The 25,867-nt window shown below is 54.5% G+C and overlaps 3 protein-coding genes across 5 annotated transcripts; 1 reads left to right on the top strand and 2 right to left on the bottom strand.

Annotated features, from left to right (window-relative positions):
• The first annotated feature begins 5,976 nt into the window (after positions 1 to 5,976).
• IL17B (interleukin 17B) lies at positions 5,977 to 7,243 on the top strand. Its single transcript, XM_030504475.1, has 2 exons — positions 5,977 to 6,258; positions 6,463 to 7,243. Exons 1-2 carry the CDS (start codon positions 5,999 to 6,001, stop codon positions 6,716 to 6,718), a joined length of 516 nt encoding a protein of 171 aa, XP_030360335.1. The 5' UTR covers positions 5,977 to 5,998; the 3' UTR covers positions 6,719 to 7,243.
• A 517-nt stretch (positions 7,244 to 7,760) lies between these two features.
• On the bottom strand, positions 7,761 to 10,945 carry PCYOX1L (prenylcysteine oxidase 1 like). The gene is made up of 6 exons (XM_030504099.1): positions 10,647 to 10,945; positions 10,271 to 10,477; positions 9,692 to 9,866; positions 9,404 to 9,615; positions 9,169 to 9,309; positions 7,761 to 8,583 (listed from the first exon to the last, which is right to left on the bottom strand). Exons 1-6 carry the CDS (start codon positions 10,735 to 10,737, stop codon positions 7,925 to 7,927), a joined length of 1,485 nt encoding a protein of 494 aa, XP_030359959.1. The 5' UTR covers positions 10,738 to 10,945; the 3' UTR covers positions 7,761 to 7,924.
• A 2,089-nt stretch (positions 10,946 to 13,034) lies between these two features.
• Positions 13,035 to 25,078, bottom strand: GRPEL2 (GrpE like 2, mitochondrial). 3 transcript variants are annotated; one of them, XM_030504102.1, is made up of 5 exons: positions 21,412 to 23,347; positions 20,592 to 20,950; positions 19,633 to 19,801; positions 18,667 to 18,748; positions 13,035 to 17,323 (listed from the first exon to the last, which is right to left on the bottom strand). In XM_030504102.1, the coding sequence occupies exons 2-5, from the start codon at positions 20,630 to 20,632 to the stop codon at positions 16,968 to 16,970; spliced, it is 648 nt and encodes a 215-aa protein (XP_030359962.1). In that variant the 5' UTR covers positions 20,633 to 20,950; positions 21,412 to 23,347; the 3' UTR covers positions 13,035 to 16,967. The 3 variants fall into 3 exon arrangements, with proteins under 3 accessions (XP_030359962.1, XP_030359960.1, XP_030359961.1); XM_030504100.1 differs by lacking the exons at positions 20,592 to 20,950; positions 21,412 to 23,347 and adding an exon at positions 24,964 to 25,078; XM_030504101.1 differs by having other exon boundaries at positions 20,592 to 23,347.
• Between the last annotated feature and the right edge of the window lie 789 nt (positions 25,079 to 25,867).

Below are 25,867 nucleotides of genomic sequence, written 5' to 3'. Positions count from 1 at the left end.
CCTCTCCCATGAGCCCTGTTAACATCCAAACACACTGAATTTAGAGCCTTTTCATCTGCTGCCCCACATCAGAGGGGCGCTGGGGGCCGGTGGGTGTTTCTCAGCCCCTTGAGTGTATCATTACACCCAGAGCAGGCAGTCCCTGGCTCCCTCACCCCCATGCATGTGCCGTCTCCATTGCAGGAGCAGGATGGTGATGAATGGGTGAGCTGTGCTCTGAAGGTGACCTTCAGGACTGGCCTGTGCTGCTCCGTAAATCCCTTCCCACCACAGATTGCTGGAACAGCAGCACGTAGGAGCAGGGGATGGGGACCAGGGCAGGAGCCTTTCTGCCCTGACTTCAGCCACCAGTTCCCGCTCTGCAGTGGGTCCCCACACGTGCAGCAGTGTCCCCATGCCCAGGGCTGTGGGGAGGAGAGGTCTGACTTGAGCACAACGCACCAGAGCAGACGTCACCATCACTGCTGAGTGTTCCATTTACCTCCGCCTTCCGCTGTGCCCTGGGAAACTGGGAGCTTGGACGCCTGCCCACAAGCAAAAGCCACCAAAGCCCTAAAAACAAGAGGCTTTCTCCTTGCAGATCCAGATGGCATCGCTGCCCTGAGCTCCCTCCAGCTCCATGGCCTTGCAGGGAGGGCAGCAGGGCTGGCTCCAGGCTGCCCCGTGCCCCACATGCGGCTGGAGGACCAGCCGTTCCCGTGGCCAGGAGCCAGGATAAGGAGCAGATCATGGCAGGACTATGCAAACCAGCACGAAATGCAGCCACCCCTCCAAAGTGCTCAGGGGTCGGTGACCAACCACTGCGTTGGCTGCCTTAAGCTGCAGGGGGAAGCAAAACCAACTTATTTGGAAGCCCCACATTGCCTACCCGTGCTCTGCACTGGTAGGTAAGGGGGCACGGCCTGCACAGGCTGAGGCCAGGAGCCCAAAGGACTGGGAAGGGCAGGAGAGCAAGCTCGGGAGACACAGAGGGAGCAGGGCATGGGTCCAAGTGCCCATTGGGCTCGGCAGGCTGATGGGACATGTGCCCAGGTAGTGCCTCCATGGTCCCTGCAGCCTCCCTGCCTGGCCTGCTCTGTCCTATGGGAATCAGGGGCTGCCCCACACAGAGAACGCAGAGGGGTCCCACTGGGAATGGGGTCTGTCCCTACTATGCCCTGCCCCAAGCCCCTCTAGTCTTCCCCCACTGGAGCAGGGAGCCACCGCGGCGCTGTGCCGAGCAGGGGCGGAAGCAAGCGAGCGTGTCCGGCATGGGAAACGGGAGAGCAGGCTTTTTCCATCAGGTGCTCTGTCTCCAGGAGCAGAAGGCAAAACGAAAACAAAAGGCAGGAGAGGAGCAGGACAGGAGGAACCTGCGCGTCTGGATCATGTAACCAGCGACGTGCTGTAAACGCTGGGCGGCTGATGGATGTGCCGGCAGCAGGATGTGCTGGATGCGCACCCTCCCTCCCGCCCCGCCGTCATGGAGCTCTCCCAACGCCGCTGGCCCCGTGTGAGCCTCCTGGGTGCTGCTGGCCCCACAGCACAGCCCTGCCGCCCGACCCGGAGCCTGGCTGTTATCTCACGCATGTGATCCAAAGGGCGTGATTTACAGACGGCTCCGAGCATCACCCAGCTCCCTGCCCGAGGAGACAGCCGGATTAAGGCCACATAAATAATACTGGCCTTTGATGTTCAACCAAGGCGCAGCGAGACCCCAGGCTGCCAACAGCTTATCCAGCCCCTCGTGCAGCCACCGCAGTCATCCCTACTGCCTTTGGCAACCCAGCACCTCAGGGTGGCTCCATGGCCACAAGCACCCACATTGGATGATATCTCTTCCCTCCCGTGGGAAAACCGTTCCCACCAGGGACTCTGGGGACAGCACCAGCATCACAGGGACACAGGAGGGGACGGGCCCCAGGGGAGGGTACCCACCCTTCTTGATGCCAGCACCAAGTTCCTGGCCACGCTCTCCAGCTGGGCCCTGGCTTTGTGTTTGTGCAGTGACAGGAGCCGGCAGAATTCAGCACTTTTTGTTTTTCCCTTTTTTGAGAACGGGGAGTTTTAATTCCCACCAAACAATGTTCTTTTTCCAGAGAGCTTAAAATAAGCCTTTTTGGCCCGGGTGTCTCTGGAGCTGCTCACGCGCTGCTCAGGGCTTTGTGCAAATATGGATGTGAGTGAGCTCCGTGGTGCCAGCTCAGCCGGGACATACCTGCTGGGGGGCCCCGGCCCCAGCCCTCCTCCCCACTGTGTTGTGGGGCTGGATGGGGTGAGGCCAGAGCACACTTACGTTTGATAAGTGGAAAATGTTGCTCATGCAGAGGTAGGAGGTGCCACCACGGCGGTGCCGGAGCCTCTTGCCTGCCCTGGGCACACAGCGTGTGTGTGCTCAGGTGTGCTGGGGCATCACGAGCCCTGCGGAGGATCCAGGCTCTGGAGCTGTGTGGTGCCCAGGGAAGTGGCCATGCCCTGCAGTGGGGCACCAGCAGTGGAGGGAACACAGACCCCACGTCCCCAGCAGGGACATTCCTGCTTGTGACAAAGGCAAAAAGCTGGTTTCTGCCAGCGTGGGAACTGTGGTCTGGTTTCCCCATTCCCTTACCTGTGGTTCTCATTGTGTGCTCTGTCACATGCTCCCTGGCCAGCGCATCCCTCCTGCCAAGCATGGCATGGCACAGCCGCCCTGCATCCCTCTGTGCCAGGAGCTCAGGCTCAGCCGGGTACGTGGCAGCAGGTTCTGCGATGGTTACCCTGGGAAATATGTGCTGGGGTTTACCCAGGGCAGGTAGAACCTATCTATCTTCATGGCCACTCCTGCCCTGCTTGGGACACCACCCAAGTTTCCTGTGGCAGTGGGGCGATGTGGTGGGGAGATAGCAGAGATGAGCACTGCAACGAACCCAAAAGCACATCCCCTCTTCCCTCTGGGCCACCCGCTCCCAGGGAAGCTGTGCAGAGGTTTCCAGCCTCCCGCTCCCTTGCCTCCCCATGGCAGGATGACCCCAGCACACCCTGCTCCCGCAGGGGCAGCACCACAGCTGGCACTGGCAAATCCAGTGTGTTGGCTGCCCCATCCCAGCCGGGAGGCAGGGGCTGGCCGTGACCCAGCCGCTCACACACACTGGTCCTTCCCTTGTGCGAGGCGATGGGGAAAAGCCACCCCAGCCTCCCCCCCCCACCCCCCACTTATCAAATGTGGCCATGTCTGGAAAGCCCTGGTTTCCTTTTCACCAAAAAAGATCAAAACTGGGTAATTGGCTGCCGGTGCAGATGCCTCTGAGCCTCTCTCATGTGTAAACAGCATTGCCGAGCGCTGACACAACGCAGGCGGCCGCAGCACACACAGGCGCTGCAGCACCCTCCGGGTGCCCAGGCTGCTCGCTGCCCCTCCTTGGGGGATCATGGAACAGGGGTGCAGCAGGGGCTGGCTCAGCACCCCGGAAAAGGCTGGTGGCAGAGGGATGGGTGCTGCTGAACCACCCACTGCAGCAGAGGCAGGTGGCTGCAGGGCCCCTGCCATGGCCAGGTCCCTGCGGTGACAAAAGGGACATGCTGTGCTTGGTGCACAGCTCCAGGAGGATGGCAAAGCCCCCGAAATGCTGTTCTGGGGGTGTTAACGTGGGGCTGCCCTGTGGATGGGAGCAGCCAGACTGTGCTCCCTGCTGCATCCCAGGGATGGTGGGGCTGGGAGCAGGAGAGGGGCAGTGTGAGCTGGGGGCACAGTGAGTTTTACCCTATTCACGGGGTTTCCTAGAGGCCCAGTTCATGGACTGGGAAAAGGAGGTGGAAATTTCCCCCTGCTCTACAAAGCACAAGGGCCTTCAAACCCCTGGCATGAACAGAGAGCCAGGAGACAGAGGGAAACTCAGCATTTAGCGCTGCCACAAAAGCTGGCAGTGCTGGGGAGGGAGCAGGAGGGGCAGAAAACACCAAAGAGAGGTGGAGCATCCCCTCCGGGAGCTGCAGCCGTAACAGTGTAAAGGGCTCCTCCAAAGGAGCAGGGCAGACCCCGCCATCCGGGAGCGAGGGGAAGAGCACCGGGCATCCTGCCTCCAGCGGCCGGGGAGGAGGGATGGACGGGACGAGGGATGCAGGGAGGGATGGAGGGGAAGAGGAAAGGAGGGAGGGATGCAGGGGAGGAGGGATGCAAGGAGGAGGGATACAGGGAGGAGAGATGCAGGGAGGAGGGATACAGGGAGGGAAGCTGCGGAGGAGGGATGCAGACTGGGGGGACGGCGGGCTGGCGGTGCGGTTGGGTGGAGGACAGCACCATCGTGTGGCACAGCCGCTGCCTGGCCGCGGGGACAGGGACAGGGACAGCCCAGGGCAGGGGGCTGCAAAGCCGCGATGCTGCGGCCCCCGGCGCACGCCCAAGGCCAGCCCCGTTCTGATCAGGGACGGGGCATCACAGCCTCAGTGCCCCCCACCGCAGCACCCTGGGTCTCGGTGCTTGGCACCCCACCGCGGACATCTGCCAACGTGCTGATTTGTCCCCACTGTCAGGGGTTGGGGACAGGTTTGAGGACAGCAGGAGGGGAAGGGTTTGGTGACACACAGACCAGGGGTGCAGGAAGTGGTGGGTGCTGTTGCCTCTGTGCTGGGCAGAAGGGTTGGGTGTCTCCTGGGGACAGTAGAGCTGGTGGTGGCACACGGATAATGGCAGGCCCTCGGCTGTCCCCCCAGGATCTGCACCCCTCGCTGCCAGCGCAGGACACAGCCCTCTCCCTACGAGCCCCTGCTCCCCCAGCCCAGCCGCCGTGTCCCCGCGCTGGTGGCACCACCGGGGTCGAGCCCAAACCCCGTCCCCAGGGCAGGTCATCGCGCAGCGACCCCTCCAGCGGGGACCCGCCGCTGTCGCAGCCGCAGAAGGAGCCAGCGGCCGGGGAGGCGGCGGGTGGCCGAGTCCCAGACCACGCTGGCCCCCTGCCCTGCCAGCGCTGGCACCTCGGGGACCGGACACACCTCCCGAGGAGCGCAGCCGGGGGCTGGGGCTTTCCCTTTATAGCTCCCGGCCGCGCTGGTGCCAGGCACACTGCAGGGACGGCGGCCGGCAGCCCCTCCGCGGCCATGGAGCGGGCTCCAAACCTGGTAGGTGACTGCACGGCGGCGCGGGGCTTGCTCCGGCTTTGCCTTCTTTAATAGAACCATTTGCACGCTTGTTTACGGGTGGCTACCTGGGTTTGTTTGCTTTGGAGATGCTGTGGCCTGCCAGCCCCATCACTCCCACGCTTGGCATGGTGAGGATGCAACAGGCTTGGAGAGCAGAGAGGCAATAGTGTGACCTTACAGCACGGGAGGGGGAAAACAGCCCCGGCCGAGCGGTCCCTGCCCTGGGACCACACACCTCAGGGAAGGGCTGCGGGACGGCGGGCAGGGTGCGGAGCTGCCGGCTGCAGGGACACAAATAGCAGGGAGCAGGACTACAGAAAGCCACTTTGTTCGCCACTGGGCAGCCTGCCGGGTGCTAGCACAGGGGAGCTTGGCCCTGCGAGGCTGGAGGGAGAAGGGAAGGAAAAAGCATCTTTCTTTTCTCTCTCATCATCCCCAGAGTACAGAGGGAGGGAGAGGGGGGGGTTTGGATAAAGATCCCATTCTTGACTGTGTCACCTCTAAAGCTCCTTTTAAATCCGGGATGCCCAGGTACAGCCCGAGCTAAGGGCAGGGAAGGGACCGGGCACATCTCCAGCATCACGGGCAGGGGCACTTTGGGCAATGCAAGTTGCCAGCTGCAACCAGGGCAAGGGGCTTTGCAGCCACATGCATCAGCTGGGGCTTGGGCTGGGGGCTCACCACGACCATGTGCCCAAAATCCCTGCAAACTGCCCTCATGTGCTTCCATGGGTCTCACCTGCAGACTGGCGTTGCCCTTTGGGGGTTGCACATGCCACCCCGAAGTCAATGCAGTCACGCTATCACCCCATGACCCACAGGAGGTGGGAAAGCTCCCCTTCAAGGGGAACCATGAACCATCCTCCTTCCTCCTCAGCTTCTCCTCTGCATCTTCACCTGTGCCATGGTCCTGGTTCCCGAAGCAAAGGACCAAAGCAAGGCAGCCAAGGGCAGGAGAAGGGGCCTGGCACGGCCCCCCACGGCCCCCCCTGCCCTCGCCTGGGCCGTGGACGACCCCTTTACCACCATGGCAGACTATGAGCGCAGCATCCAGGACATGGTGCACCAGCTGAGGAACAGCTCCGAGCCGGGAGACACCAAGTGCCAGGTCAACTTGAGGCTCTGGAGGTCCAACCGGAGGAGCCTGTCCCCCTGGGCATACAGGTAAGCTTGGGGCAGGGACCTGGGGGACATGCCAGCAAGCACCGTGGCAGCCACAGCTCCATCATCACAGAGCTGTGGTGGCTGCTGGGGGTGCAATGCAGCACCCCACATCACTCTGCAGAGGAATTGCCCTGCCCATCCCAAGGCACCCGCTAACCCATCTCATCATCTCTCCAACCACGTTTTGCTTTCCCTCTCCTTCAGCATAAACCACGACGCAACACGGATCCCAGCAGACATTCCTGAGGCCCGATGCCTCTGCATGGGCTGCATCAACCCCTTCACGATGCAGGAGGACCGCACCATGGCCAGCATCCCCATCTACAGCCGGCTGCCCGTCCGCAGGCTGCTCTGCCAGGTGCCAGGGGAAGCAGGGCACAAGCCCTCTGGGAAGAAGTGTCACAAGAAGTACCAGATGGTCATGGAGACCATCGCTGTGGGCTGCACCTGTATCTTCTGAGATAGCAAAGCTAACCCCTGCAGCTACCCGTGGGCATCTAACCAGCTTGTTCTTGCTTCCCAGCTTGCCCAGCCCTCTGGGAGCGGGTCACCTCGCTGAGCAACAGGCTGAGGGGAGCCCCTGTGCAAGGTGATGGCAACTCCGAGAGCTCCCTGAAATCCCCCTGCAGGCTCCATCGGCCTCAGCCCAAGCACCCACTTTGGGGACACCCAGTGTGGGGGTAGCCCCTGCCAGTCACCAGCTATGCAGTCCCATGGCTGGCCTTGCAGTGAGATGCCCCCTCACCTTCATGGATGGGCTCAGCAGGGCAGGTTGCTGGTCCCCTCCGCTGGGCAGGATCCGGCCTCCTCCCTCCCTAAAGTCCTTGTTTGTCTTTGCCTGCTTCATTGGTGCAACAGCTCCGAGAGCACCCAGTCCCCCCCCAGTGCACCTACCAGTTCCTCTGTGCTGGCCAGGGAGCAGGGCAAGTGGATGGCGGGTTGGGTGGCTTCTGAGGTCCTCAATAAAGCGCATCGCTGGCCCCTGCCTGAGCCGCTCCCTGCCTCGGCCCCTCATGCTTCCCCTCCAGCCCTGCCTGATGGGTAGGTTCTGCTTTGCTTTCTCCCAATGAGGCTCTTCTGCCCCCCAAAACACAGCCTGGACACCCCCAGAAGCAGGGAGCACCCGGCAGCACCTCTCCCTGCAAGCTGGGACTTGGGAGAACCCACCCTGCACACCCATCCCTGCGGCACTGGGCTGGCAAGCGGGGCTAGGCTCCATGCACGCATGGCATGGAGGCAGGAGCCCTCCTGCCCCGGCCAGGCCAGCCCTATCCCCGAGTTTACCGGAGGCAAATCCAGGCAGGCAGGAGACTGAGGTGGGAGCTGAGCAGCTCACCATGGGGAACCCATGTGTGCCAGCCACCTTGTCCTTGAAAGCCCCCTGACATCCCTCCCCAAAAGAGATGCAGTGACCCTTTTTCACAGGAAAAGGGACGGACTCCTTTTGAATAGAGCTTGAGGAGGGAGAAAAGGGAAACTGAGGCACACGGCACACAGGGCAGCACTGGGCAGGGACTATGTTCCTGAAGGTGATGCATGTTCAAGTCATCTGGGACACAGCCCATCCCTTCTCCCCCAGCCCCAAACCCCCTGCTGTCCCCACAGCCATAAATACTCCCCACACTACTACACGCAGAAGCTCCCAGCCCACCGCCTCCCCTGGGTGTCACAGCTCAGTCTTCACCTTGTGCATCAAGTCCTTCTGGTCGATTTTCTCCAGGTCCTGATGCCAGCGGTTGTAAGCCAGCAGGGCCACGTTTTTGGCTGCCACCGCTATCATCTCCATGGAGCTGGCCACCCACTCTACACTGCTGAGGTAGAACAGGTTTTCATGGAGCACGATGGGCGGGAGGGACTTGGCAGCGTCGTAGCGGGGATATGTCTGCCACTCCGTCACCTGCACCGAGTAGTAGGACCTGAAGAGGGTCTTCAGCTGCTGCTTGTCCAGCGGCTGCTGGGACAGGACGCGCCACACTGCGGCCTCCTGCGGCTGCTTGCGGCGGAAAGCTGCCGAGATGTTGACGGGACAGATATTGTCCATGGCGTTGAAGAAGAGGTCGGGGGTGTCAGTGGTGAGGATGCTGGCAAAGGGGAAGAGCTTGGGGTCGGGGAAGCCGAAGTAGGAGGAGTTGAGGTAGCCATGCACCACGGAGGTGACGGAGGGCTGGAAGGCTCCAGGGAAGTCAGTGATGGGCGGCTCGAAGTTCTTGAAGGTGAAGTTGCTCCTGCTGGGGTGCAGGGGAGTCGTCACAACCACCATGTCGTAGAAAGCTGAGCCCTGGCCTTCACTGCCCTCGTAGTGCACCTGGTACAGGGCTCTCCCCTCTGGAAAGAGATGGTGGATGGTCAGTAGTCCTGAGCACTAGGTGGTATTGCCCTGGTCCCCTTTTTTCCGTGCCCTCCATCCTGTTTTTCCAGTACACACTGGTGCTGGACCACTGCATTTGATGGTTAGGGATGAGTTGCTGATGCTTTAGGGCAGAGGAAGGAAGATTTTATCAAGCCTGTGGGAGAAAGTTTCCAGAGAAGCCCAGCCTAGTGGGGCAAGCAGGACTGGGGCAGCACAGTGCACCCCCAAACCCCAGTGATCCAGCCCTTCTGCTGTGCTGGATGGGGGAGCAAGCCTGCAACAAGGATGGTTGCCAGAGAATTGACCTGAGGGACCTCAGAAGGGAGAGAGTGGAACCTGAGGGCCGAGGTCTGTAGTGCAGGGCTCCCACTGGATCAGACAACGGGAGGAGATGGACAGACCCCTAGGCCCTCACCCGAATACTTTACCAGGACCAGGATGCTCTCCAGCCTTCCAGCGCTCTCTCTTTGCTGCAGCATCCCCATGCTGCCACCACCAACCTCCTGTCCTGGTGCGCCCAGACCCACGCCACCCAGAGCAGACCCCATGCCCAGGCTCACCCGAGCTGTGCAGAGAGACACCCGTCACCCTGGCCGCGATGACTTTGGCTTTGGTCAGCTTCAGCAGACCTGAACACACCAGCTTGTTGCCTCCTTCCACTGCCCAAGTGCTGCCCTGGGCCCCCGCCAGCGACATGGCTCCTGGGGAGAGGAAGAGGAGGGAGGCTCAAGGGCCTGCCCACGGAGAGGACGCAGGGAAGGAGTCACAGGGGGAGGAGCAGGGTCCCGGTCTCACCTGCGAAGGCGGGCACCAGCACCGACTGCCCGTAGCTGGAGCGCAGCACGGCCGCGATGACATCGTCCACGAAGCGCTGCGTGACACCCACCTCCAGCAAGGACTCGGCCACCGAGCGCTGCGTCATGTTGATGAAGGCATCACCCCCCAGCGAGCGCAGCAGCTCCTCCAGGCTGGAGAAGGCGTAGCCATGCGCCTGGTACTTGTAGATCCTGGAGGGGACAGGATGATGTCCTGGTGCTGGGGAAGGCGCCCTGCATCCCTCCCCAGCCCCGCAGGCTCTCCTACCTCATGAACTTCTCCATCACCTCCTCCACCCACATCTGCAGGCGCAGGAAGCTGATGCCATAGTGCCACCAGAGACGGAAGAGGTTGAGCAGGTACCAGTCGGTCTCCTCCAGGACGAAGTGCTCCCCACTGAATATGGCGCTCTTCCCTGCCACCTCGCGCCGGTGCTTGAGGCCTGTGGGGAGCATGGGGGGCCCCGCTGTGCTCGGCTGGCTGCTGGGAAAGGCCAGCGCCAAACACTGCCATGGTGGGGATACGGGCAAAGATGCTCTTGGAGGAGCATCAGGGAGTGTGAGACCCTGGGGCGCTGGGACTCCAGCCAGACCCTGCATGTTGGGGCACCCCACGGAGTTGCTCCTGCTACTGGGACAAACTGGGGGGAGCCTGTGAACAACCCCACTAATTCTGACAGGACCCCTTGCCCTGATGCTCTGCTGGGCCACCCCATCCCATTCTTTTCCAGGCTGCAGGGACAGCACGGGGGTCACTATGGCAGAGTGGGAGCAGCCCTTCCCACTACCCCGGGTACCAAGGCCCCCAGCACAGGGATGGAGGCCATGCAAGTGCCGGGATGCTCACCCAGGATCTTGACGAAGTCCTGCATGTGGAGGCTGAGCGCATGGATGGAGGCTCCCCTGCTCTCGTACTGCTGCTTGTTGACGGTGAGGGTCGCCAGCCGCCCGCCCACCGCTGCCGCCTCGTACACATCCAGCTGCACCTGCGGCCCGAAGTGCTGCTGCAGGAAGTAAGCGACGGCCGAGCCGCCCAGCCCGGCGCCCACCACGGCTGCCGGCGGAGAGGGGCGGCCGGGTCAGAGCTCCGCTGCCCGCCGGGCTCCCCGCGGCGGCGTGCCGGGGCTCCCCTCTCCCACCGCGGAGGCCGGCGGGGAGGAGGCCGTGCGCTGCCGGTACCCGCCATGGGCGCCCTTCCCTCCCCTACCCCATTGCGCTCTTACCGATGCTGCGCGGCGGGGCGCGGGCGGCGGCGGGCGCGGCCAGCAGCGCGGCCAGGGCCGGCAGGAGCAGCGCGGCGGGCGGCGGGGCCATGGCGCGGAGAGCGGGGCCCGGCAGCGCCCGCCCGGCACGGCCCGGCCCGGCCCGGCTCCGCCCGCCCCTTGCCGCAGGCCCGGCCCCCGCCGCGCCCCGCCCCGGCTGCGGGCGGGCAGGAGCGGGCCTGCCCGGGCGATGGGGCCATGGAGCCAGCGCGGCTGCCGGCGGCGGGGCGAGGTGATGCAGGGGCCCGGCGCTGCCGCCCAGCCCGGTGACAACGGGCTTTGTGATAACTGACCTCCCAGCAGCGGTCCTCAGGGTGACCATGAGGGTCGGAGGAGACCCTCAGCATCCATATAGCACATGAACAGCCCCCGGCACAGCCGCAGCCGGCATCCTCGGTGCCCTCTGTTCCTCACGCACCGGCTGTGCCGCCACCAGACCCTCAGCAGCATCCCACTCAAATCAACCCATGGAGGAACCAAGGGCACAGACGCGGGAGCTCTCCCCGCACCACCTCTGCTGTCAGAGCATTCAGTGTGCTCGGTCTGTGCCTGGGTGGTGGCACACGGTGCTCGGTACACCACTGAGGGGAGCAGGCTGGGTCCTGCGTGGCTCACACATCACCAAGGGCATTTCAAGCTTGCGCTTGTACTTTCTGCCCAGGGTAAAACAAGGTGCCTGAGAGCAGGCAGCTCAAGCCATGGGAATCCCATGTGGGAGCCTGCTGCTGCTCAGATTACAAAGGATAGCACAGCCTGAGCAAAAACTCTAGAACAGGTAGGACATGTAATTGCAGACCTGGAGCCTGCTGTGGCCCAGCGCTGGCTCCGGACCAAGTGACACAATTTAGTTTGAGAATCATCATTTGAACTTTGTTTCAGGAGAAACACGACACAAGCACAGGCACCCTCCTTTCCCCCAGCCAGGAGCTGCTTCCAAGTCCCATGATGGGGGAGCACACACAAGCCAGAAACTCAGGCATGAACATTTTGGGGTTGGACACAAAACCTCCTGTTGCTCAGTTCACCCAAGTCTTTAAAATGGGCAGTATGAACCCACCAGGATGGGGAGAAGAGATTCCCAATGCAGCTTAAAGCACAGCACACAAATATCTGTGCAGCACACTTCTGGTTTTAACAAGCACTTACTTAACCAGCCTGATTTAACCTCGGCTGTGGGCGATGAGAAATCTGGCTCCAAGGGTGTGGGTCAGCACGGCTCCCCATCACCTCCCTCTCATGGCAGACTGTGCTCTTGCTTGCAGGTGTTCTGCAATACCGTGCCAGAAGCAAAATGTTCTTCGCTTTGCTCACAAGCTCCAATGCTTTTCTGCAGATGGCTGTGGTTTGAGAACTCCCAACTCTCACTGTTGCTGTGGAGAAAAACCAGCAGAGCCAGAAATTAACTAACACAGCAGTAGGCAGCACTGCTTCCTGGTCTAGTCCGGTTAGCGAGCACAGAGCAGTGCCCACACACCTCAGGCACAAGGAAAAGCCCCTGCAATGGGATGTAACCTCTGCAATCACAAGGGGACTTTGCTGGCAGATCTTTAGCACAGAAATACAGCTCTCCCCCCATAAAGGCTGTTTGTAAATGGTCTTTTGCAAAGGTTTTTTCTAGTGAGAAGTACCCAGGGGCATTCTGAGCTTCGGGACAAGGCAAGCAAGGCCTATCAACACGGCACCAATGAGACTAAAGCAAAGCCAGGAATGGAGGCCCAGCTATTTTTGCAGAGAATGAGATCTGCTGCAATCACAGCCCTAGAGGGAAAGCCTGTTCTTGTCTCCAACAAATCCCTGAAATCACAACCCACCTGCGGATATCACAAGCGTTAATACACGCCGTGTACTGAGCCATCCTTAATGGCGCTTGGGCCCTACAGCGTGCCTGCTACAGCACATCACACAGAACACCAAAACCACAACAAAGCAAAGCTGTGAGAGAACAGAAGGGCAAAACCAAGACCAGACATCAAGAGTCTGACTGCTAACAGAGTTCTGCAGAATGAACCGCCAACACAGGCTGGCAGACAGCGTTTCCCTACACGAGGACTTGCTCAGGACAGACACAGAAGCAGGCACAGAAGAACCACGGAACAACGTACCTGGGCTGTTGATCAGTGCAGAAATCCCTGATGACTCGCCTGGCAACGCACCTGCATGAGGGAAGCTTGCACACACACTTCCACATGTATTTCTGGGAGTCCACCTAAAGCATTCCTAATAAAATGTTCAACATGGCCCATGGCCCTTAGTTTGAACAATCAGATCAGAACAGCAAGAAACCTCTCACCCACAGTCCTGCCCAGTCAAAACAAGCAGTAGATTGGGACAGGGAAAAAAGGAAGAAGAAGCAACTGCAATTCTTTTTTATTAGCAAATGGACAGTATCTGGACATCTAAAGGAAATCAGCCCTTTCCAACATTAACTCAAATGTTGTTGTCGATTACTTGCACCACTCCCACATTTCAGTCTTTGTCTTTCATACAGCCAGAACCTTTGGGTAAACAAAGAGCGCAGAAACACAAAACAATACAATATATACAGGCTTCCCAGCAACTAAGTGAACCTAGGTTTTTGGAGATTAGCAACGCTTTGTTCATTTGCCTTTGCAAGTAACATCAGAGCATTTCAAGTTTGAAAATAAAAAAATACTACAATATATTCACAATATAAAACTTAAATACAGGGGTTTTTTTAAAATTAAAGGACTGCTAATAGCTATTGATCTATCACAGCTGTCTCTCAACAGCAGCTCTGCTGATGAAGCACTGGGAATTTAAGGTTCACAAAGCGACATTCACATTCTGCACCGCTCCTGGTCAGAGCTAAGATGCTGCCGCACCTCTAGAGACCTGCCCAGGAGCTCAACTCAAATACATCCCACCGATGGGTGCAGCAAGGTCACAGAACAAGGCAAATGCCTGCAGTTGGTGGGGCTGCCACCTCCCGAGAGCAGAAATGCAGGTCCATGCACCACTATCACGTCTCACCTAGCTGTCTGCATTCCCAGCTCCAGCTCTCCAGCTCGTGGCTGGGCAAACAGAGTGGAAGTGACTAAGAGGCATGTCCTCTTCCTCTCCTCTATCCCGTCCCTGCTAACATACTCCTCTGTGTTACTAGTTATTGGATAAAGTGACTGGAGAGAAAAAGCTCATGGGTTAGTCTCCTCTCTGGTGTAACTCTGCAGAGTGCAATGGAACCGCAGCAGCGGGGACCCTGCCCCACTGTGCTGAGTGTGCAAGCTTTACACAAACAGGGCAGACCTACAGAGCAAGCACCTACAGTGGAGAAACTCAATCCACCCGTACGCAATCTCATCCACGAGAAAAGAGATCAGTAAGTGTGCTTGAAAGGCAAGAGAGTCAAATTTTGCCTCGGAAATCTGGATCCTGCAATAGAATCCAGGTTTGGTTATTTCATTTTCACTTCGCCAAAGGAAGTAGAAACAAGGACAAACAACAGCTACAGTATTTATCTCTTTGGTAACATCTGCAAAAGTCTCTAAACAATGGGTACATCTTACAGTAATCAGCATAAAGGCCTGGTAAGATCCTGCAGAAGTTTCATAGATTGAAAAAGAAAGAAATAAGGGGAAATAACTAGCCCAAAATTACACAGGGCCCGCAGGAAGGTGACAAAGACTGCACAGGAACTGGATCCCTCAGATTCCTGTTCTAGCCACACAGCAGTGCCTCAGTGAAAGCAGATCCCACATACACAAGCTGAATCAATAACCTCTTAGTACAGACAGAAGGTCTGGAGTGCATTTAAGGGTATTTCTTTAAGGCAAAAACGGGTGAATACGAGCTGAGAAGGCAGGAAGGTTGCCAAATACTCCGAAGGTGGACCAAGTAACCATGGAATACTTTCACAGTCAAGTGGCTCCGAGGGTCAGTTTCAAGAGAATTTGGATCCCATCACTTCTGGTCACACACTACTTTTAAATCTGGCTCAGGTAAGCTGCAGCCTTGCTATGACAGAAAACTACCTGTTGTATAAAATGCCTTTGCTTTTGTTTAGTCCCTTGGAAATAAAGTTTCACATTCAAAGTTAAGTTTCCATAACCAGATCTCCCCTCGTATTGCAAAAAGACTCAGCTGATACCGCGGAAGCTGAAGAAGCAGCAGAGAACCTGACTGCTCCTTCCAGCTGAAGACAGTTTCCTCAAACAGGCTGCAGACAGTCTCGAGGCAGAACAGCAAGTCTTGCATTGCCACGTCTCATATTTTACCTGCTCTTTGTCTTGGGTAACAGCATAAGCTGGTGGCCCAGTCAGCATGCAGATCAGCAGAACAATGAACAGCAAGTCCTGCATACCTCTGAGATTTCCAACAACATGATACAACAGGAGCACTGAACAAGAGGTTAGTCCAAAATGATCTGATGCTGCCATGAAGCACTGTTTCAGGGTTGAAATCACAAGTACCTGCCTGAAAACCTAACTACTCAGCAGCAGAAAACTGCACTTCAAATGTACCTACTACCAAGTCACCCGCATAGAGCTGTCACTAAAGTAGCGTGCATGGAGCATATTAAAAACATGCATCTTCCTTGTATTTCTGGAATGACAGCCATCCAGCTGCACACAATCTCCCCACAAGAAAGACTGTCGATAGCTGCTTAGTGAAGGCTGTGGTAATCTTGAAGCCCACCACAAAAGGATTATGCAACTGAAGCCTGCAAAGGAATGGGAGAAGAATAAGCTTTCTTCCAAACCAGTGATGGGATCCACCATAAGTGAAGAGCTTTTGGAAGTGGATATCAAATAACTGTCAGGCCATGGATCCAATTCCAGCAAATAAAATGGCAGGAATTAATGAATCAGTAAGGACCAACCTGAGAACAACCATTCCTGCCTTAGCTTTGCGTTGTGCAGATCACAAGCTGGTTTTATAAAACTCTTCTGTCATTATACTGCTTGCTGCTCTGTAAAGGGTTAAATTCTGATCTTACTCAGTGACTGCAGCCGTTCAGCTGAGACAAATGGACTCCCAGGCAAAAGGACCACTGGGAAATACATATGCCATGCTGTGACAACAACATGCCTCCAACTAAGAGGATGGCTTGAGGTCAGCTTTCACTTCCTCAGCCTTCTGCTTCTCTTGCTTTCTTGTCACTGCTGCTAAAATTGGTTCAAGGGCACTTGAGACTTTTAGTAGAAAAGATTTTTCTCCTTGCATCAAAACCCCAAAGGTTTAATATTTACTGCGACCACGCAAAAGTAGAGTCTGAATGTGAACTGGAAGTTAGTGTTATCCGAGTACCATTATTGGAGAGCTGAGAAAATAAAACAGTCCAGATTTCCTGCTTAAGGGCACATCTCCATTTTGCCAGCAGCTGCAACAAAGAGCATATAGTTTATCATGCTTGAACGCTGCACAAATACCTATCAGGGAAGAGAAATTACTCTCCTCTAAAATACAGGTTTTGGTTGGAGAAAGAGATTTGAGAACAGTTTCCTGGCTTCACTAAGAACCACTATTCCCTGTTTCACCTTTAGGAACAAGGAGGTAAGCTGAAATTTTACCTGGAGAACAAATATTAACATGTTGGTCTGACCTAACAACTGAATTCTCTTCAAAACCTCATCCCTATTCAACTGTAGTACAACAGAGATTTCATTAATTCAGGATTCTTTTCCTGAAGTGACATAAGAAAAAGTTGCCCCTAAATGTCATTTGAAGGGATCATCCTCATCCCCACCCGAGGGGTCTGGGGACAAGGGAAGACACCAAAACCAGCCTGATAATAATACTCAGCCCTTTGGGCTTTTTCTCTTCTGAGTGCTTTGCAAAGAAAGAGCCCCACCACATCCCTGTGAGGTAGGTCAGTAAGTATTATTATATTCCCTTAATACAGATAGGAAAACTGAGGCAGAGAAGTGACTTTCCTGAAGGCCACTGCAGGAGTCTGTCTCAGAGATGGAGCTGGGAGACAAGATTCCTTCGCTCTCAGAGAATTCCCTTTCTCTCCTGTATCTCCCCTCTTCCCCATACAAGTCTTAATGGAGAAATAAGCAATGGAGAAAGAGGCTACAGTGCCATGTTTCTGACGAATAGCAGGACTCCTAATACTACTTACTCCACATCCTCCAAAAAGGATTATTAAATATACAAGTACCTTAGAATGAATGCCAAAATGACTGCACACATTATAAAGAAGCCAACATACAATACAAACCTAGCTTAATAAATAAGTAAAGACATGCAGCTGCAGTTGTGACTGAGCACTGAGGGATCCTCAGCCCAGCAAGGTCCCAGATGCTGGTGGGCAAGCCCACGTCATTCCTGCGACTCTACTGCCACGCCAACGAGTGCGTGTCTGATGGTGCGACCATGGAGTTTATACCCATCCTGAGTCACCAGCGCTATCGTGCCCGGCTGCATTCCCTCCGCTGGCACATGGCACACTATTTCATGGTCGTACGGATCGTATCTGCCACCAACAGGGTTCATCTTCTGAAGGCCATGTTTGGCAAATACACTTTGCAATTTGGCCTCTATGAGAGAGAGACCTTCATAGATTTTCTTCAGGGTTGGGTTTGGATTACTAGGCTCTGCTTCTTCTGCGGCGCTCTCGGTGGTCTTCTCCAAGATATCTGCTACCTCCACAAGGTCTCTGCAGAAACTCTGGATCCCTACGGGCACAAAGAAGCAAGAAGTAAATGAAGGGTAGAACATACAGAGCTACAGCACTAATGACAGGCGCAAAGTCACAGCGGTTTGAAAGCACCCTTAAAGCTGCTAATTGCACTGCTACTTCAGCAAGAGCAGACAGTGTCTTCTGCATCTTGTAGCCAAAGCCTTAACATTACATGGGTAGTGACCAAGACCTCCCAGATCAAGGTGTGTGCAGGAAAGGTACATCCATACACACACACACACATATATAGTATACCTGACAAAGCAGAGCATTAGTATTTCACTCCAAGAAGTTCTTGCAATTAAAACTTGTCATTTAGGACACTGTTCCACACCCTCTCATACAGTCCCACAGACATAAATGTTTTGCCAAGCAACTCACACAAATGCCCGTGCACATGTGGAACAAACACAATGGGGGGAAGTAAAAATAATATATGACCATTCAAAAGTATAACCACAATTTTGTTTATAAGTTAAAACCACTGTGGAAGGCTGGACAGAATGGTCCTTGGGTTGGTCATGAAAAGTCATGCCGTCTTTTTCATTAGCAAGAAGGGGTTAGATTGTATACATCCCCAGAAGCGGTGCAGTACACAGTGCAGAAATGTCAGGACAACCAGCCTCCCTCAGTTATATAGATGCTGTAACTAACTTACTGGAAAGACACGTTAGGAAAATAGAGAAACAATAGTTAGGTTCTGTCTGTGGTTGTACATACATGTTCAAACATGCACAGAACAAAGAAGCATGAAGGAGAAGCAACAAAGGAGCAGACAGGAGACCGATTACCAACCATCTCATAGAATCATTTACGTTGCTAAAGCTACAAATGCAGTTATCTTCACTAATGCTAAAATATTTGAGAGAAGTTTTAAGGAACATCTGATCTAGGAATTTACAACCTTTGTCCCAGGCAGGATCTACCTCCTAAAAGCTAAGGCAGAAGAGAAGAAGCTGTTAATATGGTAAAGGAGACCACAACCTGATAACACAGCTAAGAGTATGTCACACACCCTGCCAGAGCCAATTCTCGGCATGCAGAAGAGCCTGTAATTTCAACCAAGTCAGGAGAACGGCATTCAACTGCACTGGGCCTATTTTATTTAACAAATAAAAAATCACAGAGCAGTCCCTGAGGTAAACCTGATAGGACACCGCTGGACACACAGGAGAAAAAAGTGAGCAAGCCCAGATACCAAGAGTCCCGGCCAAACGTCATGCCAGACTTTACAATGACTGAGGGCAGGACAGGGGGAGAGAAACACCGCTGATCAGCACTTTATGCTCAGACAGACAGGATACTGCAGGAAACAGAGCTCTGCCCCTTTTCACTTACCAAAGAGCTTGGCATCTTCCACAAACTTCTGTGTTCTCCTCCGGACGTTCTCAGAATCTGCCAAAGCCTTCCGGTATCGCTCCTGTAACCACCATCACAAAGAGATACACACATGTGTGATACCACACATCAAACAAAGAGATAAAACCCATTTCCTGACAGTTGGCAACCCCTTAAGCTTTAAATAGAGCCCACTTCACATCAGAAGGTTGTGCTGGGCTCCTCGTTTTCATTACATGCAAACCCAAGTCCCTCTCCCGATTCGTCAGCACAACTGCAACTCCCTCAAAAGACCCAAGTGAAGGCCAGAAGCATTTGGGGTGCAGCTCAACTGAACATCACAGTGTCAGGCTGCTGCTTTTTGCGTGACTCACTGCAGCTATTGAGACACTCCCTCCTCTAGCAGGCATTGGTGGTCTCAGCAACAGCTCCACAAACGGCTGATTTATCGCTTGGTGCAGTAGTATTCTCAGGGTGATTATCTCCAGAGTTGCCTGGTGCTGCGGTATTTAATCCTCTGTCACATCTGTTCTTCAAAGTCCCTATTAACATGATCCCCACCATTTCCACCACACCACTGTCACTGAAGAGGACTCTCCTTCTCACATCATCTGTATCTGGTGCAACACCATATGTGATCTAATGAGGACGAAGCTACTGCCATTCCCTCTGTACAATGCTGTGAAAGAATTGACCAGACCATCTCCAACAAACAGCTTTGCCTGTCAAGATCATACCATCAGTGTCTTGCTCCTAGGGACCACTGACAGATGGTGTTTCCGGGGAAGGCAGACTGTACTTTCACAGTGCACCCTCTCACACTTACAGCACAGCTGCTTTGAAGGCTGCCACAGCACAGTGGCGTTGTGTACATGCTATAGGGCTTACAGAAGAAGGTAGGTGTGAAAGACAGACCAAGTCAAGGGGGCTCAGTGAAAGACATGATGCCACCAGCAGCATACTCACAGTTAAATCCCGGACTTGTTCTTCCAATTTGATGGCTTTGTGCTTTATGGCACAGTCAGAAAGGGGGTGCTTGGGCTCATCATGGGGATCTTCTGGGCCACACTCGTCTCCTGTACTTCTCTGCTGAGCTGCAGTGCTGAAAACACGGGGGCAGCCCCTGAAACACAAACTAATGACAAAGAAGGAAAGTTAAGTAACAACAGGCTCAACAAGAGTTCGAGTCTAGTGTCATTACTAAAAGCAGCTCTCTTAAAAAAGGCACAGAGGATTCTAGCTGAAATTTTAGCTCTTTTCAGTAAACACAGACAACCAGCAGAGAAACACAAAAAGATGTTTTGAACAATTCTTTTATTTTAGACTCACATGTCACTACAGAGGCAGAACACTTCTTTGACATACCTTGAAAAGAGCCACATTTTCACAGGAAAATAAGTTGTGGGTTGCATTTTTGCTGACCCCCCAGTACAGGTGGTCAATACTGAATGGCAAACTTCAGAAATGGTTTTGCAAGGTAGAATTGAAAAGGAGCTGAGCAGTATAAAATTGGTTTTACAGTCATGGAGAAAAACCCGGACAGGCATAGTATTTGGTGTATTCAGTTTTCCTCCTATTGAGTAAAGAGAAAGAGAGTTTGAAGCTTTTGCCAATCAGTTCTTCTTGCAAAGTAGCACTTGCAAGATTGAACCCAGCTTCCACACCAACTGCAGTTAAGAAATCAAAGAGAACTGTCAGAGCCATGACCAAGTTGTGTACATCCCAAATATTCTGGAGCCTTCTACCAATACCTTCACAGCTCCATCAGCTCTGGAAAAGGGACTGAACATGCCAACTGAAAGTTGTCCCTAATATTCTCCCACAGTTCTAAGCACTTCACCTGTTTATATCTCTACTGGCAATGAAGCCCCAAAGGCAAAAAAACCAACCCAAAACAAGCCCGAGCCTCAAGTGCTGAAGCCTACCTTATCTGCAATGACTTTTTCATCCCAAGGATGCTTTTCATCTAAAAAGCACACTTGTCTGTGGTTCGTGCTGGTACAGCAGGTGGAGCTCACCCAGGAGCTGACTCCACAACTTGCAGATGAGATGATGAAGCCACCACAGAGGCGGATAATTGCGCTGAGCTGTACGAACACCACCTAGGTGCTTAGCAGCCTGTTCTATTCGGTAACAACCCCACAGGTTTCCCAAAAACTGGATAATAGAAGCCTGGCTGAAAACAGCTTGGTCGGAAGATGATCAAATCCAGCACGCTAGGCACTTTGAAAAATACAGGAAGTATTTCTCACTTCATTCTGTTCTGTTCCAGAAAGTCCTTCACCTGCAGTAACAACGCTGTCACTGCCAGAGTGAAACCAAGTGTTTTCACCCCCCCTCCTACACCTCTTGCTTTTACAAAAAGACCTAGACAGGACCCCTTCTTGCCAGCATGAGACCGAAGCCTCAGCCCACCTCCCCTCTCATGACTTACAGTCTGCAGAAGAAAGTTCAATTTCCTTCCAAACCAGCTCCATTCAGGAAACACTTCAGTGTACACATAACAAGGAAGGGTGTCTCCTTTTTTGGGAACGCCTGAGCTCTTCCTCCGAGCAGGGCTTTCGACATCCCCATTAATAGAGGGGGTTTGCATATACTAAGTGCACATCTAATGAGTGAAATGCAGCGTGGCACAGAAATCACTGCGCTGGCACCAACTCAAACTTGTGTGTTTATACAGCACAATTCAACACTGCCCAGAGATGCTAATTCAGGCCCTGAATCAACACAGTGAGTTCACATTACCAGGCCTGCACCATTAAAAGCTTTCTTACTTTTCAGCAAGGCTTATATTGCTCAGGTACAGTGACACAGAAGTGCCCAGCATTTGTTTCTGGGTCTATCAAACGGGTCATAAGACCCAAGTGTTGTTCAGCAGTCCAGCTAAGCTGAGCTTACAGCAGCAACTGGGAGGGACAGGTTTTAGCTCCCCTTATTCCAGTGCTGGAGCTGTGCGGAATGAAGCTGCAGGGAGTTAAACCAGCTGTAAACTAACCCTACAAAACAAAAAGACTTTTCTGTCTGTGTCCCTGAATAGGTTTGCTGACAGATCAGATGAGTGCAAGTGCCAGTACAAAAGAGAAAACAAAGACATGAAGCCTGCAGAGATGTGGGAGGGAGAATATGGGGAAGGGACGAGGTGTCCCCCTTTGGGTGGCAGCCAGGGCTCTATGACCAAAGCACAGTTTAAGAGGTTTATATGTGCCCAAGCATCTCCTACCACTCCGTGTTTAACAGCCCAGATGTTGCCTCATTGTATCTTCAGTACAAGGTTGCTAAATACCCACAACGCTAATGACAAACTTCCTTTTTCCCAACTGAAGGCATTTGCATATGATTTTTTTATTAAGTGGGTACTTAACACACGATCTGTATGTCAAACCCGCTCCTTTTCAGCACACTGCATGCCAAATACGAGTCTGAAAGTGCTTCTGCTACCTACACTTGCTCTAGAACAAGATGTTCCTCTCACTTAATCTTTAAAGACCCAGGCAAGGGGCTGTCACTAGGCTTTTCTCAAAGAGCTGCCCAGCCGCTGCAGTTCTGGGTTTCAGGAATGCCAACACAGAAGAAAACCTCACATTTTACCCCTGGTAGCAGAGATCAGTTTGAGGCCCAAGACCCCATCTAGAATGATTTCTAAGATTCGTGTGTTGACTGGTTAACACAGCACTTTTTCTCAGCTACAGAAAGCAGACTAAACTGGAGGTGAGGACAGAGGACGCCCTTCACCGAGGCTTCAAAATCAATCCACGAAGCTTTAAACAACTGCAAAGCTTCTACTGTAAACGAAAGGTGTGTCTGTGGTAAGCACCAACTACAAGCTTCGTCCTTTATCATCTCACCTTTCACTTAAGGAGCTGCAGGGATGGAAATTAGCCGCGCTACAGATGAACCAAGGAACCTGAAATGCAGCTGAGGAAGCAGCCTTGGCAGGCACCTCACAGGTTAGACTCCCATGCCTTAAAAAAGCTACACAAATGAGTTAACTCTTGCATCCAAGAAGCAAAGGTGAGTCATTTCCCTTTGCAAGTGATTTACACTACTCAAATGGGTGTGTTTTGGTGTGTAGGAGAGGGGCAGGAATGAGCTGGTGCCTCAGCAGCAGGGACCTGCCTACGTGGAGCGGAGAGCAGCCTGCATGGACTCCTTTCTCCAGCTCCTGAAACCAAGCCACAGAGCACTCCCCCATGCAGTGACATGCCCCATGCCTCGCGTGCTGCTCAGACGAGCCGGCTTAAAAGTTGTAGGCAGGACACAAGAACCACGGACTGACTCCGAAGGGAATTCTTATTGTGCAGAATTGAAAATGCTGCTCAATTTACATCTTCCTTGCCACTAAAATGGGCAAGTGCTATCTATAGTCTGTCCACAGCACTGTGCTCCATCTTCGAAACACGGTCTTGATCACAACTGCCCTAAAAATAGGCAGAAATCCCACTGGAGGAAGTTAACACATCCTAAAGTGACAGACACATGGAAGTCCCAGAGCATGTGAAGGGATTATACAAGTAAGGTGGTGATACAAAAAGATTTACAAAGTGATGTCACAGAAAGCCAGATAGACAGATGTAGCAGAGAAGGTGACTGTAGCCATATGGTTTAAGCCAACTGTCCTTAAAGATCAGAATTTAAAGGATGAGAACAGCTCTCTGTGGCCAGAACAACAGTATCACAAGCACGATGTGGAAACATTCCAAGACTCTGTCGTGTTCCCTCTGAACACAAGGGTCCCACCCCACCTCTCCTTAAACACTCCCTCCTCCTCCCAAATTAGCATGACAAAGCATACAAGTGCAACGACACACAGAAGCATCTGCATTAGCAGTGGTTTAACTCTGATGAGCTTGCTTTGGAAGGAAATCTCCTAACTACCCCCCATTACTGCGCTTTGTTTCATCAGGGATACCAGAGATTAACTGTGGATTCCTCTCCCATGGAGCTGGAGAACAGAACCGCACCTTCACACAGGACAGTGTTAAACTGGGCAGCAAGCTCCAGACTGCAGGGAGTTATAGAATCATAAACTCACAGACTGGTTTGGGTTGGAAAAGACCTTAAAGCTCATTCAGTTCCAACCCCTGCCACGGGCAGGGATGCCTTCCACTAGAGCAGGTTGCTCCAAGGCCCTGTGTCCAACCTGGCCTTGAACACTGCCAGGGATGGGGCAGCCACAGCTTCTCTGGGCACCCTGTGCCAGCGCCTCAGCACCCTCACAGGGAAGAGCTTCCGCCCGAGATCTCATCTCAATCTCCCCTCTGGCAGGTTAAAGCCATTCCCCTTGGCCTGTCCCTACAGGCCCTTGGCCAAAGCCCCTCTCCAGGTTTCTTGTAGCCCCTTTAGGCACTGGAGCTGCTCTAAGGTCCCCCCAGAGCCTTCTAATCCCCAGGCTGAACAAGCTGAACAAGCAACCCTCCAAGGATCAGCTCCCACCAAAGCCACCTACTTCAAACTTGGTGCGCACTTTGTGAACAAAACAGTTTTCACGTATATATGAGCATATAAAAGAGGAATGTCTTTCACCATGCATCTTTACGTCTAGTCCCAAACACAGCTGCTTCTATTATGTGCTGCAGAACTATTTTATTGCATTTAAATGGTCTTTTCAATTTTTCCTCCAAGGGAAACCCCCTCTAGAATAAACTAACGTGCATTTTGACCTTTTTTCTTTTCACCTGCCCACATGTCACTCCAATAACCAAAGCACCTGGTATGGATTTCCCTTTTATAAGCCATAGCCCACCACGTCCAAAAATAAGACTGGGCGCTGTTTTTCTGTCTAAATATTGACACAATTAAAGGGATCCTCTTCCCTCATCCATGCAGAACACGCTGAAAGCTCAGGCGCTGCATCACTACCGAGGATAAAACCCGAGGAGCACATGCAACGTGTAATTCATGAATAAATGGTTCAGTCCGGCAGGAAGACACGCAGAAATCACCCGTGGATACGTGTAACGGCAGGAAACACCCTCACACCGCGGCTCGGTGACCACAGAAACGCCTTTCCCTAGAAATTAGAATGAATTCCTCCTCGAAATGTCACTTTTCCAGGCAAGAGCCTGCTTATTGCGAGCCCGTTTTTGTCCCGGGGGTGCCCAGCGCGCCCCTGGGGATGGGAAACCAAAGCCCTCCGGGGGTCCGGGGCCCTCCCGGCGCCCGCTCCACGCCCGCCGGGCGCCTCGTCAGGCCCGGGCCCGGGGCTGCCACGTCTCGCAGCGCGGGCGGGGAGGACCCAGCGCCGCGAACGGCAGCGGGGGGACGCGGCCGCTCCCGCACCCGCACCGCCGCACGTACCTGCCGCCGAGCGAGAGGCCGCTGCCGAGCCGCCGCACGGAGCGGGCGGCCATGGCCCCGCAGAGCCACGCTGCTGCCTGCCCCGCAGCGGCACCGCCCGCCGACTACAGCTCCCGGCAGCCCCTGCGCGCACCGCCAGGCCCGCCGGGCAGCGCGGCGGGGCCGGGCCGGGCCGGGTCCGCGGTGAGGTGTTCCCGCCGCCTATGGCTGCGGGGTAAGGGGTGATAACGGGGCGGGTTCAGCTCTTGGTCGGCAAACACCGAGAGGCTCGGGCCAGCAGGCTGACCCGGGGTGGAGGGAATGGCGTTTCTCATCGCTCGTAGTAAATAAACATTAATCCCCCAAAAACGTTGGCCAAGTGTGCGTTTAACTGACTGCAGGAGAGGTGGGGAGGGGTCTAACGGGGACTGTAGCGACAGGACGAGGGGCAATGGTTTTAACCTGCCGGAGGGGATACTGAGATGAGCTCTGAGGCAGAAGCTCTTCCCTGTGAGGGTGCTGAGGCGCTGGCACAGGGTGCCCAGAGAAGCTGTGGCTGCCCCATCCCTGGCAGTGTTCAAGGCCAGGTTGGACACAGGGGCTTGGAGCAGTCTGCTCCAGCGGAAGGTGTCCCTGCCCGTGGCAGGGGGTTGGAACTGGATGAGCTTTAAGGTCTTTTCCAACCCAAACCAGTCTGGGATGCTATGATGTGCATGTAGTGGTCCAGCTCCATTTCTGCCCAATGTGGGCACAGGCTCCTTGTCTCCTTAGTGGGAGAGATGAAGCTTAGAGAAGAGGGTTTTCACCCCTTTCCCGGTGGGAAATGAGGCAGTGCAGCTGCAGGCCTGGTTGGGACGGGAGCCGTGACAGCCAGCACAGGGAAGCTGGTAACAAGCAGGAGCACATCAGAAACAGGGCTTTCCTG

The sequence above is a fragment of the Strigops habroptila genome, chromosome 12 (genome assembly GCF_004027225.2).
Source record: "Strigops habroptila isolate Jane chromosome 12, bStrHab1.2.pri, whole genome shotgun sequence".
Taxonomy (NCBI): Eukaryota; Metazoa; Chordata; class Aves; order Psittaciformes; family Psittacidae; genus Strigops; species Strigops habroptila.
This window is presented reverse-complemented; position numbering and strand designations above follow the sequence as displayed.